This window comes from Myotis daubentonii, chromosome 4 (assembly GCF_963259705.1).
Source record: "Myotis daubentonii chromosome 4, mMyoDau2.1, whole genome shotgun sequence".
NCBI lineage: Eukaryota > Metazoa > Chordata > Mammalia > Chiroptera > Vespertilionidae > Myotis > Myotis daubentonii.
This window is the reverse complement of record NC_081843.1, coordinates 49,480,587-49,501,454: the sequence shown is the minus strand read 5'-3', so window position 1 is coordinate 49,501,454 and position 20,868 is coordinate 49,480,587. Positions and strand designations below refer to the sequence as shown.

General features: G+C 39.6%; 1 protein-coding gene across 1 annotated transcript in view; it reads right to left on the bottom strand.

Moving 5' to 3' along the window:
- Nucleotides 1–552: 552 nt before the first annotated feature.
- Nucleotides 553–20,868, bottom strand: part of LOC132233832 (uncharacterized) — a 95,839-nt gene continuing 75,523 nt past the window's right edge. The window contains exon 3 of the mRNA XM_059695082.1: nucleotides 553–782. Coding sequence (XP_059551065.1) covers nucleotides 553–782 — 230 coding nt within the window. The remainder of the gene's footprint in view (nucleotides 783–20,868) is intronic.

Genomic DNA, 20,868 nt, shown 5'->3' with positions numbered 1-20,868 from the left:
TCAGCCACCCACCCTCATTCCTCAGAACTAACTGAAAAGGAAGACAATAGCTTTTCACCCAGAGGTCATCATGATAATGATTCACCCTAAGATAAAAAGGAAGGTTAAACCAATTAAATTCTAAGTTGTATCATAGTTTTTTTACAGAAAATATTTTAAAATTACAAGCAGAAACAATAATCAAACTTACTGTCCTCCTTGTTTTTCAAATGAGTAAATACCAAGTTAGGGAACAGAAAGGATTATATCCTATTAATTTGTAATTTCTGGTAACACAGACATATTCTAGTTGTAGAAAAGCTGTTATTGATATTCTAGTAATTAAATCTGTACAAGTTACCAACCAAAAACACGTTAGGAGTCCATTCTGCTCTTAGTAATGAGTAAAGTCACTGAAGTAAGTGTTTGGAGCACTTAACATTATAGGCAATGCTGGAGCCTAAACAATGCTCATTAGGTAAATAAGAGAGACAATACCCAATATGTCCCCTGGAGTTCAACATTAAAATATTTGCACTGGAACACACACAGGCCTAAAGGTGTGTCTGTAAACTAGAAAGCACTCACTGTGTTGGCCAGTTCTAGGTAGCTTCCTCCCACAGAGTCGCTGACATGTGGGGCCTGTGCGAGCAGTCTGTGCAGAGCGGCGGCCTGCTGGTGCACAGAGCTGCCGCCGCACTCGAGAAGCTTCTGCAGGGCCGGCTGACTCTGCAGGTCCGGGCTCTGGAGGTCCCTGGCACCCGAGTCGTATTCCCAGCTCTCCCTGGCTGCTGACAAGGCACCTAGGAGAGGCAGGGAAAATAAAAAAAATGCTGCCTTCATTAGCCTGTGGGTGGCCAGTAGGCAATGAGTTGGAACCTCCTAACACTTCCATGTGCCAGCAAGTCAGAACACATGTGGCGCCCAGCCTACATGCTAAGCACTTTCCCTTTCAAAGGAACACATGGGGAGCCCGGAGACAAAAGCGGTTGTAGGCAAAGCATTCAGAAATAGCTACCCAATGAGTATGTGCCGCCACAAACAGAAATGCTTAGCAAAAAAGCACCAGAGGCCAAGAAAAGGGAATCCGGGTCCGAGCCACATCTGTCTGTGATGGACACAGGGTTACTGTATGAGGAGGCTTCTGACCGTGACTCTCTTTTCTAGCTGAGAAAGAAAGAAGCAAGTGAAAAGATAGAGAGTTAAGATATGGCACCTTATCATACTTTTCTGGTGTCTATGTCCTCTGACCTGGAAGAAGCTACAGCGAGCTAGACTGTATCTGCCCGTTAGGGGTAGCCATGTAGCTGAGCTCTGAGCGGTAGGATGTGAATAGAAGTGGTAAACATCAGTTCAGGGCTGTCACACCCCCTCGTGTGTGGTCCTCCATGCCCTTGCCTTCAGGCCTTGTTCAGATGGGCCTGGCACCCTGGGACGCCATGTACTACAGATGGGGAAGCCACAGGATGGAAGATGTCAGGGCCCCTGAATTATCTGCTTCATTAGCCTGTGCATGGCCAGTAGGCAACCCACAGGCACCCTCTTTTGACTTTACATGATTAGGAAAGGGAGGCTTCTTTTGTGTTTGGTTCACCATGTATTTTTGGTTTGTTTGTGAGAGCAGCAAGTATTACCTTAAATATTACATCAGATTGCAAACTAATAAAATATGCTACTAATTATAATACAATGGGAAAGTACAATACAAAAGTCAACCCACTTATATACATATATGCATAACCCATGGACACAGACAATAATACAGTGAAGGTCTGGGGAGGGCCAGGAGCGGGATGGAGGGAGGTTAATGGAGGAAAAAAGGGGACATCTGTAATACTTTCAACAATAAAGATAACTTTTTTAAAAAAGTAGACCTAGAGGAGAGGCATCTAACCCAGCCCCCTGGATAGGGGTGGGGAATATTCAGGAAAGCTTACTGAAGGAGAAAGCCTGATGCTTCAGTCCTCACTTCTGCAAAAAAAAAGAAGGAAAAAAAATTAGGTTTTGGGTAAGGCCTGCTTCCCTGTGATGCTCACTAGTGAATAGCAGTTTCTGTGGGCACAGCCAGACAGTGGAGCTTGGAGCACTTGCCCCTCAGCCACAAGAGAGGCTGGGAAATTTGTTTTCTGGCTCCTGCTTTAGGTAGCAGGATTTGTAAGGAGACCTTTCCTGAACACAGGGTCTAAAGGCCTGAGCAGCCGGAAGACATGACAAAGGTGTACACACAATCACCGTGCTCAGTACTGGGGGTGTAGTAGTGATAGAGTAAACTGTAGTCCCAGCCTGTGGCATTTTCATTTTAGAGGGTTTTTAAAACATGCTATTTAAAATATATATTTTTATTTTTTATTAGAGGACCAGTGCACAAAATTCATGCACAAGGGAGGGGGGGATCTCTCAGCCCACCCTGCATCTTCTCGCAATCCGGGAAGCCTCGGGGGATGTCCGACGGCCAGTGTAGGCCCAATCCCTGTGGATTGGGCCTACACTGGCCGTTGGACATCCCTCTCGCAATCCGGGACCGCTGGCTCCTAACAGCTCGCCTGCCTGCCTGCTTGATCCCCCCTAACCAGTCTGCCTGCCTGCCTGATGGCCCCTAACCCCTCTGCCTACCTGCCTGATTGCCTCTAACCACTCATCTGCCTGCCTGATCACCCCTAACTGTTCGCCTGCCTGCCTGATCACCCCTAACTGTTCGCCTGCCTGCCTGATCACCCCTAACTGTTCGCCTGCCTGCCTGATCACCCCTAACGGCCTCTGCCTCAGCCCCGCCGCCATGGCTTCATCCGGGAGGTCGTCTGGAAGGACATCCAGAGTGATATCTGGAAGGTCATTTGGCCGTCCAGACTAATAAGCATGTTACGCTTTTACTGGTATTATTATAGACTAGGGGCCCAGTGCACGAAATTCGTGCACTGGGTGTGTGTGTGTGTGTGGGGGGAGTGTCCCTCAGCCCAGCCTGCCCCCTCTCACATACTGGGAGCCCTCAGGCGTTGACCCCCATCACCCTCCAATCGCAGGATCGGCCCCTTGCCCAGGCCTGACGCCTCTGACAGAGGAGTTGACCCTCATCACCCTCCGATCACAAATCACCGGATCGGCCCCTTGACCAGGCCTGAGGCCTCCGGCAGAGGTGTTAGGCCTGGGCAGGGGACCCCCAGCTCCCTGCGGTTTCAGGCTCCGCCCCTGCCCAGGCCTAACGCCTCTGGCCTAGGCGTCCGGCCCAGGCAGCGGGGACCCGCAGCTGCAGCGGCCCCGCGATCGTGGGCTTCGCTTTAGGCCCAGGCAAGGGACCCCTAGCTCCTGGGACTGCCAGCTTCGACCGTGCCCAGCTCCCATTGCTGGCTCCACCCCTACTTCCTTCTATCACTGGCCAGGGCGGAAAAGGCACCTGATTCTCCGATCATGGCTGGGGGGCAGGGCCGCCTTTGCTCTGCCCCCCAGCTCTTAGCTCCCCTCTGGGTTTCCGATCACTGTCAGTGGCAGGGGGCTTCTTCCTGCTTTCCCTTTCGCCTCCCTGCATTGTGCCTACATACGCAAATTAACTGCCATCTTGTTGGCAGTTAACTGCCAATCTTAGTTGGCTGTTAATTTGCATATAGCCCTGATTAGCCAATGAAAAGGGTAGCTCGTACGCCAATTACCATTTTTCTCTTTTATTAGTGTAGATTATTTTATTTTATTTTTATAATCTTTATTGTTGAAAATATTATACATGTACCCCTTTTCCTCCCATTAACACATTCTAGTCAAGCCCCTGCCCCAGGCCTTCACCACACTATTGTCTGTGTCCATGGATTATGCTGGAAAAGATCTTTAAACTTTATTTTTCAATTACAGTTTACATTCAATAATGTTTTGTAATAGTTTCAGGTGTATAACATAGTGGTTAAACAATCATATACTTTACAAAGTGTCCCTAATAAATGACTTTCAATGACAAAAGAAAGTGACTCATTGAAAGGATTCAATTTTGATTATGGAAAATGAGAACATATACAGATTACCCTACCATTTACCTGAGTATAATTCCATAGAGCAAACTGCAAATTATGTACAGTAGGTTCTGATGTGAATTTCCTACCCCTCCACCCCTTGTTGGGTATTGATGAAGTGAATCAACTTGCTTTGGAAAAGGGTCTGTCTGGGACCACTTCCAATGGTTTCCCTCTACCGTCCATGTTTGGCTGATCTTCATCAGTCTGACCCAACACGCTTCCTGTACAGCACTGTATCGTGGGGGTGACATGTTTTCATATCAAAGTGGACAGTTTCATCCTCTGTGTGCAAATGCTCAAAGTTTATTTTAATACTAAAGTCTGCCAACTGTATAGCAAGGGCAGGCTGGCTTCCCTTCTGCAAAATGCCAGTCCTTGCTCCCCAGTTCTTTTGAGTGATCTCTGTCATCTGCCTAGCAGCCTGATGCTCCCTGTCCTGGTCCCCACAACACGTGGCAAGAAGACTGATTGAGGTCAGAGTTGAAAAATGGATTGAATCACAGATGGCTTTATATCTCACATGTTAGACAAATAAGCACAGGGTTGGGGCCTTGCCTATTATGTTTCACCACAGTATCCTCAGTACCTTGCACATGGCCTGTGACACATCAGGCATTTAATATGCATTAACTGAATGGATTTCTGAATTATCCATGGTTGTACTGTAGGGTTTCACTTCTTAACTGGGAAAAAGCAACAGAGATTAATTTTTAAAGTCAAAATAAATTGTACACCTGAACTTTTTCCTTACGCAAACAGGGAGCCTCATTTTCAAATAATAAAATGCCACAGTTCTGGAATAGACGAGCCAAGGAGCTTCATTTGAATTTAATACGCTGTAGTAACAGACCTAAACACAGTTTCTGGCAGAATCATGTAATCAGGTTAGCCAAGTTCCATGTTAATCAGCAAGATCAAAAGGCCCTCACACTATTACCCTCACAATTTTGGCTGAAATGATGCTGAGGAACTCAGATCTTCTACTTTGGAGCCAAGTCAACCCTATTAGCATTCATATAAAGCGACCCCAAAGAGGGAAGTGCATTTTTAAAAATACAGTAGACTATTCCCATTATTCTCTTTTAACCTGTCTTCATATCAAAATTTTCTGAATAAAAACCAACATTCCTGAGGCAAAAATTTGTCATTTAATTGGGATGATCTCACTGAAAAACATGAAAAATGTAGGTCTGGTAATCATCTTCCTTTTGCTTTTTGAAGCATGATGGGACCTGATATTTCTAGGCTCCTATTCAACCTCTTGTCAATCTCTCTTCGCTCCCTTGCTAACCTCAAAAAAGGTTAGGGAAATGACCTAGGGAAATGGCTGTGCTTTCTTTTCCACAAAATGGACAGCGTTACAGTTCTATTGTCCCCATGCTCACTAGGCTCTTCGGTGTCTCTTCGAATAAAGACACGAATCCCACCGTGAGGGCCCCATCATCGTGACCTCATCTAATCACCTCCCCATAGCTCCATCTCCAAATACTATCACAGTGGGGGCTAGCACTTCAACATACACATTTAAGGGGAGACACACACATTCCATCCATAACAACTGAGCAGTTATTTTGCAAGCCACTAAGGAAACTGACTGCATGGCATCCTTTAAATACCATAGGCCAAAGCACTCCCTGGGCCCCGAGGTCTCTGCACACACAGAAGCAAAATGGAAGCCATCACTTCTGCCACTATCATCCCACAGCGTGCTCTAAAGTAAGCGGTAAGGTGTATTCTTTTTCTTTTTTCAATCAAAATATTTAGTGTTTAAAGGTGACAGAGCACAGATTCTACATGTTTTGCTTATCAGAAAAGCATAGGGAACACGTGGCATTTTGACATGTTCATAAAACACATCGCTGGGAAAATACTGCTTTCAGAGAGATGCTGAAATAGAACATCTGCCAAACACTGCTCTGCTGGGTACTTGGCAGCTACATGCTAGTTTTAATTCCATCTTCAAAGTGCCACCCAGGTTTGGCCTCAAGGCTTATAATTACTGTGCTTATTCACCAAAGGCACTTTGCCACCTTTCCAGGGGGCAAGCCACCTATGAAAATGAGGCAAGCCAAAGCATAGAGAACACCTATACTTCACCTTAAAAATTGTAACAACAATCATGATACCCAACATCTTTCCAAGGGCACCAGGGAGCCAGGCACTGTTCTAAGCATCCCACACATCTTACTTAGTCCTACCTATGGCCTAGGAATGACTAAATCATTTTTTCCATTTTTATAAGAGGACATTTTCTCTCTTTCAGCTTCATTTTGTCGATATTATTCATTTGCCCAGAATGGTGGTTAAGAGCTGGGGTTTTGTAGTCACTCAGATCGCTTGGGGTCAAATCAAGAGTTAGCATGACCAGCTATGTGTCCTCAAGCAAGTTATCTTAATCTGAACTTCAGTTTTCTCATCTTTAAAATGGGGACAATAGCCGAAACCGGTTTGGCTCAGTGGATAGAGCGTCGGCCTGCGGACTGAAGGGTCCCGGGTTCGATTCCGGTCAAGGGCGTGTGCCTGGGTTGCGGGCATATCCGCAGTGGGGGATATGCAGGAGGCAGCTGATTGATGTTTCTCTCTCATCGATGTTTCTGGCTCTCTATCTCTCTCCCTTCCTCTCTGTAAAAAATCAATAAAATATATTTTAAAAAAATGGGGACAATAACATCTACTTCATAGAGGTGTTGTGAGAATTACATAAGAGTAAAATACATATAACACATTAGACAATGTCTGGCATATGATAAACTCACCAACACATGTTAATAGTTATCAGTAGTAGTTATTTGGAGTCAATTTTGGACAACTTAGTAGGGAAAAATATATGAGGGAAATGTATACTCTCTCCCAACTTCTGAAAGTTACCTGGTGGTAAAAGGGCTAATTCTTAAAAAACAAACTTTTGGCACTTAACCAGTTACTCTAATTTCATCAATAGTTTGTAATTAATATTGGTGTTAATGTAAAGGAAATGAAAACAGCCAATTAGGTCAGGACCAAAGTTATGTCTCTCTGAGTATGGAATATTCCACTAGTAAGTCAGTCTTTTCTTATTGGGTTTGATAGACTTTGCTTCCCTATTCGACTTGGCCAACTCTTATCTCCAGAGGACAAGTGGCCCTCCCTAAACTTGTGGCCAGCACCGTGCGGACACTGCACAGCCCAGCAGCAGCGGCGGCGGCGGGGGCTCCAGAGCAGAGCAGGTATGAAATCTTCATCAGGCCTGTGCTCTGGCCACCCTAGCCACCCCTCTGTTTTCTATATATTGTTTTTTCTTTTCCATCCTTCATGTGAATGCTGGGGTGTCTCATCATATCACAGGCAGATGATAATGCAGAGAGCTTAGGGGATCCTGAGACTTGGATTAATAGTATCTTATAATATTGTCTCTATGTAGCGGTCATTAATCTTTCATTTATGTGGATTGTTTAGATAACATTGCCAGATTTATTACCCTCAGTGGCAAGAGAGAAAATACTACTTCCAAAACACCAGAAGCAGCTACTGTTCTGAATTTAGAACTACCACACCAATAAAAAATAGCATGGGAGAATTTGAACAAATTGGCTGCCAGGTGTCAGCTTTCCCTGTCATAGCACATTTACTATTTCTAGATAATACTGACATCAACAGAAGCAGCAGCAATTCATTTAGTTCACAACAGAATCAGCATATGAGTCTTTAGTCATTTATTAATTTCAAGGCTTGGTACAAAATTCAGGAGCCTAACTCCCATGAGGACCTCTAGCTTCTTCCAGCATAAATTACATGGCAACCCTAGACCAACTGTCTTAAAACCTGTGTCTGTGGTCACAAAGAAAATTGTGAGCCTGCCTATCCTTTCCCGGGGGGTGGGGGGACCCTAAAGCAAAAGCAATTCAAAGCATGCATCCTACTAAGGGGAGGTAAATAATATTACCTCCCAAGTGATACAAGTCATTTTGTTGGCCTTTGGTAGCTATTTCAGAAAGTGAGCCTATTAGTGACCTATTCTGAATATATGTCATGTGTGTCCTATCTAATGTGTGTCCTATCTAGGGACAATGTACTGAATTTAATGAAACACTGAGAAGAGAGTGGAAGATGTATTTTGAAATGCAACTCCCTTTGCCCCCTCCACCCCCAGACTGTTGCTATGTGACAAGAAAGATGAAAAGAAAATGCATTTTTCTTACTGACGTGTGCTTATCAACATCATCATCATTAGTGGATGTTGCTTAATAGCCCTTCATAACAAGTAAGTTCACCAATCCTTGATGTATTTAAGTACGGGCTTGAGAACGCCCACTGAGAGACAGTTTAGAGACCACCAAAAGGACGGCTGGAATAACTAGCCTTTAAAATTCTTCCCCAGCTCGGCATTCTATTGTTCTGTTCGCCAAATTTAATATAAAAGGCAAAGTGCCCTTTGGCAGTTAATAATACAGTTATAAAAGCACAGCTGAGGCAAGCATTTTTTACTCAAAAAAGTAATTAAAAACAATATTTGGCAGCTATTCTCTTGGCTTGTCTAGACTAGATGTATAAAGGAGATAAGCAAGTGGTTTGACTTGGGGCTAAAGAATTCAAAGGCCAGTTTAGGGAAAGTGTTATAAAGAGGAGGCAGTAGAACAAGGATGGGTTAATTGAGTTTAACCTGAACCTGAGAGTGGTTTGAAGTTACGGGGATAATGTCCATGGTCCATAAGAGTTTAAAATGGGGGAAGAGAGAGAGAGAGAGAGAGAGAGAGGGGGGGGGGGGGGAGATATTTCTCTTGGTTAGAAAGGCAGAGACTGAATTTTGAATCAATTTATCTTTCCTTACAAGGCATATTAATGGGCCATGTATTCAGCAAATCCTGGGTAGTCCCTAATTTTTGCGTTCCATAAAGCCAGACTGATGGGGATAACACTGGTCTGGGCCTGCGCTCTGTGATGAGAAGCACCATACACATCCTTTGGGTGGCATGCCCATAGGGCTCGTCACATTTTTTGGCTGAAAATGAGCCTAATTAAAATGGAAAATGCCAAGTAGGAAAAATACAAACAGGAATACCAAATGGTTCTGATCCCAGCTTTTCAGCAAAAAGTAGAACTATATTATCCTTTATTCCTAGAAAGTTAGTATGTTTCATTTAGTTTTTTAAATGTGGTGGATTATTTTAATTTCTTTTTTAAAAAAATATATATTTTATTGATTTTTTACAGAGAGGAAGGGAGAGAGATAGAGAGTTAGAAACATCGATGAGAGAGAAACATCGATCAGCTGCCTCCTGCACATCTCCTACTGGGGATATGCCCGCAACCCAGGTACATGCCCTTGACCGGAATCGAACCTGGGACCCTTCAGTCCGCAGGCTGACGCTCTATCCACTGAGCCAAACCGGTTTTGGCTATTTTAATTTCTTAATGTTAAATCAAGCTTGCATTCAAAAGACAAACCCAACATGCTCAAACTATGTGATATTTTATTTATTTACTCTTGATTTGGGTTTGCAAAATTGTTTAGGATTTCTGCATCTCTGTTCAAAAGCAAAGTTGGCTTCTAAATTTTCTTTCTTATATTGTCCTTTTCATGTGTTGGTATTAAGGTTATGTGTGAGTCTATATAAAACTGGAATTATTTATTCTTTGACTATTAGGTAGACTTGCAAGTGAAGCTGTCTGAGCCTGATTGTTCTTTGTAGAAAGATTTTAAAAATTACTCTTTTAATTCCATTCTTAGTTACAGAACTATTCAGACTTTATATTCCTAATGAATCAGTTTTATTTTTTTATTTTTTTTATTTTAAAATATATTTTGTTGATTTTTTACAGAGAGGAAGGGAGAGGGAGAGAGAGTTAGAAATATCAATGAGAGAGAAACACTAGCTGCCTCCTGCACACCCCCCACTGGTATGTGCCCTTGACCGGAATCGAACCTGGAACTCTTCAGTCCGCAGGCCGACGCTCTGTCCACTGAGCCAAACCGGTCAGGGCCAGTTTTATTTTTTAAATTTATTTTTAAATTATTATTATGTTTTAATCCTCATTTTTAAATATGCTCACCTGAGGGTATTTTCCCATTGATTTTTCAGAGAGAGTGGGAGAGGGAAAGACAGGGAGAAACATGAATGTGAGAGAAACACAATAATTGGTTGCCTCCTGCATGAGCCCCGACCAGGGCCTGGGCAGGGGAGGATCCTGCAACCAAGGTATGTGCCCTCGACCAGAATCAAACCTGGGACCCTTCAGTCCACAGGCCAACGCTCTATCCACTGAGCTTAACTGGTTAGGGCTGAATCAGTTTTAGTAAGTTCTATTTTTCTGAAAACTTCCTTATTTCTTCTAAATTTGAAAATATATTGATAGAAAACTGCTCATAATATTTTCTTTTTATTTATGTCTGCAGCATCTGTAGGGATGTCTCCTTTCACTCCTGATATTAGTTATAACAAACCTTGACTTGGCCACCTACCCTGCCAACAACTGTGCAGACTGGCTTGACTCATTTGCTACATGTGCAAACCAGAGGCCCCTGGCTGGATGCCTTTTTCCTGATACATGCCATACCTCCACAGCATATGTGTTCCCAATCTGCTTTTTTGATTTTATTTTTTTAGCTTAGATTTTCTTTCTCAACACAGTAAGCCCAGTGTGTACCCAAGCAACAAACACAGATATTGCCAATCAACAGCGTCTAGGTACTCTGCATTAATACAGGGCTGAGACAGTTTGTGGTCTTTTCTCCCAAACCTCAACCTGGAGAACCTTTCTGGACTTGATGTTTGATTGAGTTGCCTGCATGGCATAGAATTTTCCCACTCAGCAATCAACCCTTGCTTTCTGATAATCTTTATTCATTTTTCTTTAACAATTATTTGTGCCTTCTCTGTTTTTACTTTAGCATTCTTGCCAGGAAGTCATCAATTTCATATATCTTTTAATTTAATTTTTATTTTTATTTATTTTTTGTCTTTTAAAGTAATAGGTTTTATTACATCTGAAGTCATACATATTCATTACATAATTAGTAGGGATTTCATTCAGGGATTATATCCTCTGCTGAAAACAGTTTTCAAAAAACCCATTAAGAGTGTTTGAACACTTCACTATAGGTTTTATACAATGCCTTTTATATGTCCATTATATCAAGCACAGGAACAGGAAGCAAAAACCAATATATATATTTTATTATATCACAAAAGCATTATTAAAAAATAGGACTTTTTAAAAATGGTAAGGATTAAAGTCACCAGAAATAACAATTTTAAATTTGTATATACCAATAAAAAACATCAAAACATATAGAGTAAAATTGACACCTAAGAGAAGAAGAGAAATATACCAATCCACAATCATATGAAAGATATTAGCATATTTCTCATTAATTATTAGAACAAGCAGGCCAAAAAAACAAGATTTGAACAACCCAATTTATAAGCTTGATATAATGGACATATAAAACTATTTCACTAATTCTTCATTTCTAACTCATTTGTTGTTCATTTTAATTGTTTTTATTTCAATTATTAGAGGCCTGGTGCACAGATTAGTGCACCAGTGGGGTCCCTCAGCCTGGCCTGCACCCTCTCACAATCTGGGACCCCTCGGGGGATGTCGGACTGCCGGGATCGGGCCGAAACCAGCAGTCCGATATCCCCTGAGGGATGTAGTAGTGTGTGAAGGAGGCAGGGCAGCTGGAGCCCAGGCCAGGCACCACTCCCGCTCAACCTGGCCCCACTGCACCTGACGCAGCTGTTGCTCAGTAGTGCTGCTGCGGAGGTGGGAGAGTTCCAGCCGCGGCAGCTGCACTTGCCAGCCATGAGCCCAACACCTGGTGCCCGTTGGTAAGCTGAGCGGCACTCCTGCTGTGGGAGCGCACTGACCACCAGGCGGTAGCTCCTGCATTGAGTGTCTGGTACCTGGTGGTCAGTGGGAATCACAGCGACTGGTGGACCAGTCATTCAGTCACTTAGGCTTTTATATAGAGAGGTAACAGTTCTCATTCCTCATTCCTAGATATTGATTTGGTTGTTTTTCACATATACTTTTTAAAAATTTTTTTTTGTTTAGATTTTTTTTCTGAACACAGTAAACATAATTACTTTATATTCTGAGTCTGATAATTCCAATAAATAAAATCTTCATGGGCTTGCTTTTTATGTTAATTCTTGCTTATGGTATTTACTGTCCTTATATACTTAGTAATGACAGATACTGAGTCATCCATAATCCCTGGAAATTATGTGTTGATATTCTTTTTAGAACTGCTTTACTCATCTCCAAAACAACTTGCTTTAGAATACTCTGAGGGTAGTATATGGGGTAATATACTTCTGGTTCAACCATACACAGAGGGTAGAGTCCTCTAACAGTCTAGCTTTTGAATAAAGGGCATATCTTATTAGATTCCCACTTGCACAGTCCTTGGAATTTGTCTTCTGTTCTCAGAGCCCACACAGTCATATAATCCAAAGTTCAATTTTACCAGGGTTAGACAATAATCTTAAAGTAAAAGTGGTGTGCTGCTCCAGAATTTCTCATTCATTTAGATTTTACATTCACAAATCTTTACTATTTTGCTGGAAATTCAGTCTCTTAAAATACAACTTAAAAATATAGTTATTTCAATTTTTAAAATTATTTTCAGACAGAAGATATGTCTTGATATCTAATTATGTTACTTGATATGGAAATCAATATTTTCCTTTAAATTGTGACTGTGAATTATGATGATGTAAACTATATATTCACAAGTGGGAAATGACTGCTCTTCTTTTCTAGACCAATTTTTAGTTTTTCCTGGGATTAACAGTGTTTCTCTTTTTTATTTTCATTTGTTTAGCTTTCTATATATCATGAATCCAGCCTTAAATTCTTAGCCAACTATCTAATCTTCTCTCAATAATTTAAGGTGCATAAATATCCCATCAAATTTAGTATGAAAATCTTCTCCTGGGACTTTTTTGACCTGCTTAGTCTAGACTGGTTCCAATGACCATTATGCTACACTTCTAACTTGTTTCACTCTTTGTTTCATGGCTCCAAGTTTTTCTCTTTCTAGGTTAACTCCTTTTGTTTTTTGAAGATCTAGTAGATTTCTAAGAAATTAGGCATGGAACCTTAACCGGTTTGGCTCAGTGGATAGAGAGTCGGCTCATGGACTGAAGATCCTGGGTTCGATCCCAGTCAAGGGCACGTACCCCGATGTTTCTCTCTCTATCTCTTGCCCTCCCTTCCACTCTCTCTAAAAATCAATGGAAAAATATCCTCAGGTGAGGATTAACAAACAGATGAACAAACAAAGAAAACCTGAGTTTAAAAAAAGAAAAGAAAAAGAAATTAGGCACGGAAATAAATTTTCTGAGTCTTTGCATGCATGAAAATACTTATTTCTATCCTTACACTTCATTAATAATTTGGTAAGGAATTCTAGTTGGAAACAATTTTTCTTCAGAATTTTGAAGATATTGTTCATTTAAATATCTGTCATTGTTAGAAATCAAAAGCCACAAATCTTTCATATTTGTCCTGTTTCGTTTTTTCTCTCTGAAAGTTTGAAGAACTTTTTCTTTGTTCCTAGTGTTGTAAAATTTCACAATGATGTGTGTTTTAATGTGAGTCAACTTTTACATTTTAAACCAGGTGATACTTAGTAGGCCCTTTCTATCAAGAAACTCACTGTCCTTCAGTTGGAAGGGAAATATCTTTGACCATTTGTTGATAATGTCTTACTCTCCATTTTCTTTGTTTGCTCTTTCTAGAATGCCTATTATTTAAATGGGAAACTTCCTGTACCGGCCCTCTAATTTTCTTATCTCTTTTCTCCTATCGTATATTTCTTTGTTTCTTTGCTCCTTTCTGGAATAAAGTACTATCTTTATTTTCCATTCTTTCTGCTGAGTTTATCATCTATAATATATTTTTTCAGAGTTAAAAATATTCCTTCTTATACTGTTCTTTTTTTGTGGTACAATATTTTCTTTGCTATTTCAGAGTATGTTAATAAGACATTTTGGGGGGAGCATTCTCCCTGAAGAGTTTCTGTTCCCTTTAAGCTATTTTCCTATTTGTTTTCATCTCTATCTTTCATTTTAGAGGAATTCTTCAGATGTCTGGTGCTCCTTGGTTGTTTGTTTTTCTAGGCAATATGACCTATGCCAGCCCTAAGACCTCAATTCACTATTTTCAAAACTATGGTGGCTTATCAAGCCAGTTCAGGAAACACTGACCTATCTCATAGTAGATGAATGAGAACTTTATCAGACCAGGCATAAGCAGAATTGAAACAGACACCGTGTTTTTCTCCTTCCTCCTCCTCCTTCTCCTTTCCTTAGGTTTCTTCTACAACTTTAATTCTCCCTCATTCCACCTGTCCTTCAGGATTTCTCCTTGGCTCCTCCTTCATTGGAACTAGTTCAAGTAAAAATTCTGATCATTTTATTAACACACAGTATGAATGTCTGAAAAGGCTAACTATATTCCCTCATATTTGGTTTTTTTTAAAACGTAAGTAAAATCATATGGTATTTGTCTTTCTTTGTCTGGCTTATTTTCATGCTGTTAAAAAAATGGTAAGATTTCCTTCTTTTTTATGGCTGAATAGTATTCCATTATGTAAATGTACCACAGAATTTTTATCTACTGATGGGCACTTGGGCTGCTTCCAGATCTTGGCTATTATAAATAGCATGGCAATGAACATAGGGGTGCATATATTCTTTTGAATCAGTCTTTTGGGTTTATTTGGATATATTCCCAGATGTGGAATCACTGGGTCATAAGGTAGTTCCATATTTTCCTGATATATCTCCTCGGGTAAGGGAAACTAAAGAAAAAATAAACAAATGGGACATCAAACTTAAAATCTTTTGCAAAGGAAATAATTAACAAAATGAAAAGACAACTCACTGAATCTATCATCAAGAAGTTAATATCCAAAATTTACAAAGAACTCATACAATTCAACACCAAAACAAACAAACAATCCAATTTAAAAAACGGGCCAAGGACCCGAACAGACGTTTCTCCAAAGAGCACATACAGATGGCCAATAAACATATGAAAAGATGCTCAGTGTCACTAAATATCCAATAAATGCAAATTAATACCCTAATGAGATATCACCTCATACCTGTCAGAATGACTATCATCAATAAGTCAACAACAAGTGTTGGTGAGGCTTGGAGAAAAGAGAACCCTTGTGCACTGTTGGTGGGAATGCAGACTGGTGCAGCCACTGTGGAAAACATATAGTTTCCAGTTAAAAATTATTTTTTAAAAATTTAGTCACCAGCACTGAAAATTTGGAGTGGTCAAATTTAATAAAAGCAAAAACATTTTCTGGCATTGAAAACATACATACTTAAACACACACACACACACACACACACACACACACACACGCATGAACATGCAAGATATAGAAACATGTGGCCCCTATTCCTACGTGGCAACATTTGGCTGTAGTTGAGCATTAGCTGCCCCTTTGTAAATGGGCACATGCCTTCCAGTTTGATGGAGCCTCCTTCTGGCCAACTTCACTTATTTTTGTTGTCTACCTGCCCTCAGCAAGCATTAGCAAACCTGCTGAGGTGCAGTGCTGTGTCTGAGCACCTCCTCTTCCCCAGATGATGGACTGGGAGGAAACATCAGCTATCACCTTCCCTTTCAGAGGACACCTTGCCCATCTCAGGGGTGTGGCCTTGTAGACCCAAGTACATGTCCTACTATAGCTCCAATAGTCATACAAGAGGTGTACATTTACCATGGGGTGCTTTTGTTATAAGGAGGGTTTTTTTGGGGGGTTTTTTTTCCCAAGAGCCAATACAACTAGAGGCAAGTTTGGAGATGACTGACATCAAACTAAGTACTATGTTGACATATACATGACCAAGTGAAAATGTTAATGTTCACATCCCTGAGATTCTGGGTCTAGTTACTGTTATCCGAATGAGATCATTGTGGGGAAAACCCACAGAAGAATGATATAACCTAAGTAAAAAAAGAAAAAGGATAAGGTGTAAAGTGCTAGGAAAATATAAGCATTTTGAGTGCTATGGTCTTGGCATTAAAGCAACTGAAATAAGTGAGATTGAAAACAAACTTACTTCAGAAGTCCAGGGTGGCATGTTCACACCTAAATCTCTACATAGAAATTCCTGACAACAACAAAAAAACATCTTAGAGATTGGTATTCTAAGTTTTTGTTAATATAGAAAGAGAAAAAGAGGAAAAAACATAGCAGTGTGAATTAGTAAAACAAACAATTAGACCAGGACCCAGGAGAGTTCCAGTCTAGTCTCGGTTATGTCACCAACTACTTCTGTGAACTGAGAATTATTATTTAACTCTCCATTCTCTCATTTATACTATTTAGAGGGTGAAACCAGATAACATTTAACAGACTCTCTGCACTGTAATCTTGTAATTCAAGGCAAAAATTTTATCAAAGAACTCTAAATATTAAGTCAGATAAATCAATGAAAACACTATAAATACCAAGAGAGAAGTCTGACATGGTAATTTTAAAAATATTTATCTAAAATTGACAGATATGCATCCATAAAATGAGAACTAAATAAATACACAAGGTAATAGATTAAATTCTGCTTCAATTAGAAGCAAAAATGTTTTTCTTGTAGATAGCAAACTTAAATGAATCATCTGGAAACCATATGAAATCTTTCCAAACAACCATAAAAGTTTAACTGATTTAAACAGTCATTTACTAATGCCCTTTCATTTATGTTCCCCAATGAACTTGCAGTAGTCTTAGAAGAAATAACAAGAAAGCAAAATAAGCCTTTCTGAGCCCTTTGTGATTGTAATGGTGAGTGACAGATTCTCTAGAATGAACAATGGACAATGAAATAGTCTGGCCAAAGTAAACCTTTATCTCAGCCAAGTAATCATTTTTATTCTATGAAAAAAAATACCTAAAATCATGCCAAGTTGTAGCACTGCCACTGAAATTGGAATGGTTTCAACATCCAATAAAAACAGTGACACTTAATGAATCGCTTCAGTTAAATCATGTGGGAGAGAAAATAGATGAACAATTTTATTGTGTTATATGTGGTTCAAAAGATACAATCAACACAGGTAATCACTGGCACCCTTCATGCCAGGATCACCACCTGAGATAAGCACACCTGGATTCACAGGAACTAAAACAAAGTGATTAATGCTGCAGGAAAATAGGCTAAAATAATATATTCAAAAGGAGCAGCACCAAGTAGCTTGAAACACCAGTGAGAGACAAAATCAGAAAGTAAGATGAAACCAATTTGTACTATTTGTGACATCATTTTACAAGAATTCAGACCATCACAGACCAGTGTATTGACTTATATGAGATACTAATCTACATATGAAACCTAAAATATTTAATATCTCAAAAAGTACCTGAGAATCCAGTGATTTTATACATGCTTGCTTAGGAGTTTAAGAAAAAGAAATATACCCTATTTTTTTCTTCTTACATCATACTTCAGTTTTTCCTTCTGTCTGCAGTGAGTGCATGATGGAGAGCTGATAGCCAATGTATCACAAATAGAATTTGACGTCTGAAGGGCAGAATTTAAAGCTCAGACTAAGAAAAACCATTTTCATTCTGATCAATAAATAACATACATCTGACTCCTTATGCTCACTGTCTCAGATTATGTCAAAATTATTTTTTATCTTTGGCTTTGTTGGCTGTTCATGCTTACATTTTAGTATGTGGGTTTAATGATCTGAAAACCCACAACACCTCAAATAATCAATGAGTACAAAACTTAGAGGGGCTGGGGGGTATGGAAGTGATATACAATATCCTACCCCATTCCCTTGTTCAGAAGATCTCTTTGCCTCTTCATGGCAAATAACATGACTTCTCAGGTTAAATCTAAACAATTTTTTTCTCTCTGTTGCAGTGTTTCCTATTTCCCTTAGGTTAAGAAAAATTTTGTTTTAATAGATGCTGCTGATCTGTAAATTACTAAATATGTTAGGTATATTAAGGACATTATCATGTTATATACTTAATTATGCTCATAATTTGAAAGAAGATTTACCACATAAAAGCTGCCGTTAAGTAATCAAGATTTTTCCGTGTTAATACACATTCACTGCAGGATTGCTACCCTTTACATGCTGAGTTGGGACTTCTTTTTTAAATATCAAAGCCATTACAATAAGCCATTCTAGAAGATGTCTTTGCTGGTGATCTTAACAATGTTTGGGCAGCCTTAGAGCCTCTTTACTCCTTGAGTTAGTTCTGTAAGTTACTATCTGGGACCAGAGCCATTATCAACTCAGATGTCAAGAGTCCTAAACAGCCTAAGAAGAAAAACTAGAAAAAAAAAAAAAAAGAAGTTCCAAGGTTTACACGAGTAAAGGGATTCAGTGCTTCTCGGTCTTTTCCACCAAAATACCCCAAATACAGAAGAGAGTCAAAGAGTCTGGGGGACAGGCTGAACGACCTCCATGCCAGAGATTTTGAAGTCTCATGTTTTATCTTGAAAATTCATATGAATTTCCTACACATATATTAGCATATGCTTTAATACAACTTAACATTTTTACTGTTATACAACTTCTCCTCCAAATAATCAATTAAATTTGTGCTTGAGAAATGCATCATATTTCTTTTGGGGCTTTTAGTAAACCGCCCCCCCCCAATCCTCCAATCACTTCCATGTGCTCCCCCAATGTTCACATAACTCAGCATGAGGCCTGGGACATTTAATTACAGTTAATTTGACCATAGGTAAAATACTTCCTAAAGAACTCTTCTCTAATGTATCCCCACCTAGGCATGTCTCCTTGTTTCTTCAACCCGCCAATTCTTCCCAGTTCTCCAAGACCAGCTTGGGCTTTATTTTTTTCTAAGCATTTTCTCTGGTCTTCCTTTCTCATCTGCCAATATCTTGTATGCCTCACATATTTTTCCCTTGATAAGATACAACACTGTGCTGGTTTACTTTATATCTTCTTGTCTTTTTTCCAGCTTTGCTGAGATGCTGACATAAAACATATGTAAGTATAAGGTGTGCAAAGTGATGATTTAATATATGTACAAATTGCAAAACGGGTACATTTAAGACTGATTCTCTTAAAAACTTTCAAGTCTATAATACAGTAGAGCTCATTATAATCACCAAGTCACCATGCTGTATATCAGATCCCCAGAACTTATTCATCTTATAGCTGAAGTTTATATCTGTTGACCAACATCTCCACATTTTCCCCACCCTCCAGTTCCTGGCAACCTTCATTCTACTCCATTTCATGGAGTTCAGCTTCTTTAGATTCCACATACAGTATCTGTCTTTCTCCGACTGACTCATTTCACTTAGTAAAATGCCCACAAGGTCCATCCATGTTATTGCAAATGGCAAGATTTCCTTTTTTTCTCATGGCTAAATAAATTCCCATTGTTCAATCTATAAAACATCTTCTCTATCCATTCATCCATTGGTAGAAACTTTGGTTGTTTCCATGTTTTGACTATTGTGAATAATGCTGCAATGAACATGGGAATGTAGAAACCTCTTTGAGATAGTAATTTCTTTCAAATGTATACTCAGAAGTGGAATTCCTGGATCATATGGTAATTCTATTTTTAATTTTTGAGGAACCTCCATATTGTTTTCCATAGTAGTTGCACCAACTTACACTCCCACCAAGAGTGCACAAGGGTTTCCTTTTTTCCACATCCTTGCCAATACTTATCTCATCTTTTTGATATATGCATATTCTAAAAGGTGTGAGGTGATATTTCAGTGTGGTTTTTTAAAAAAAAATATATTTTATTGATTTTTTACAGAGAGGAAGGGAGAGAGATAGAGAGTCAGAAACATCGATGAGAGAGAAACATCGATCAGCTGCCTCCTGCACATCTCCCACTGGAGATATGCCCGCAACCCAGGTACATGCCCCTGACCGGAATCGAACCTGGGACCCTCCAGTCCGCAGGCCGACGCTCTATCCACTGAGCCAAACCGGCTTCGGCTCAGTGTGGTTTTGATTTGAATCTTCCTAATGATTAGTGATGTTGAACATCTTTTCATGTACCTGTTGATCATTTGTATATGTTCTTTGGAAAAGTGTCTACCCAGGTCATCTGTCCATTTTTAATTGAAGTGTTTGGGTTTTTTTGTGTTTTTTTTGCTATTGAGTTTATGAGTTTCTTTTGTATATTAACCCCTAATCAGATACATGTTTACAAATATTTTCTGCCATTCCATTGGCTGTCTTTTCATTTTGGTGACTATTTCTCTTGCTGTGCAGAAGAAGATTTTTAGTTTGATGTAGTCCACTTATTTATTTTTGCTTTTGTTGCTTGTGCTTTTGATTTCATATCCAAAAATTTGTTGCCAAGAGCAATGTCAAGGATCCTTTTCCTATTTTTTTTCTAGTAATTTTACATTTCGGGTCTTACATTTAAGTCTTTAATCAGTTTCAATTTAATTTTTGTGAATGGTGTAAGATAAGGATCTAATTGTTCTCTTTACATGTGAATATCCAGTTTTCCCAGCAGCATTTATCAAAGAGACTATTCTTTCTCCATTGAGTATTCTTTACTCCCTTGTCAGATATTAGTTGACTGTATATGTGTGGGTTTATTTCTGGGCTCTTGATTCTGTTCCACTGGTGTATATGTTTGTTTTTATGCCAATATCATACTCTTTTCATTACTATTGCTTTATAAAATAGGTTGAAATCAGGAAATGTGAGGTTCCAGATTTGTTCTTTCTCAGAATTTCTTTGGCTATTTGGAATCTTCTGTGGTTCCATCTGACTTTTAGGATTGGTTTTTATATTTTTGTGAAAAATGCCATTTGAATTTTTTAATAGGGATTGCATTGAAATCTGTAGATGGTTATGGGTCTTTTGTCTTGATTCATATTCATAGTAATTTCACGAACTTCTTAAGGGT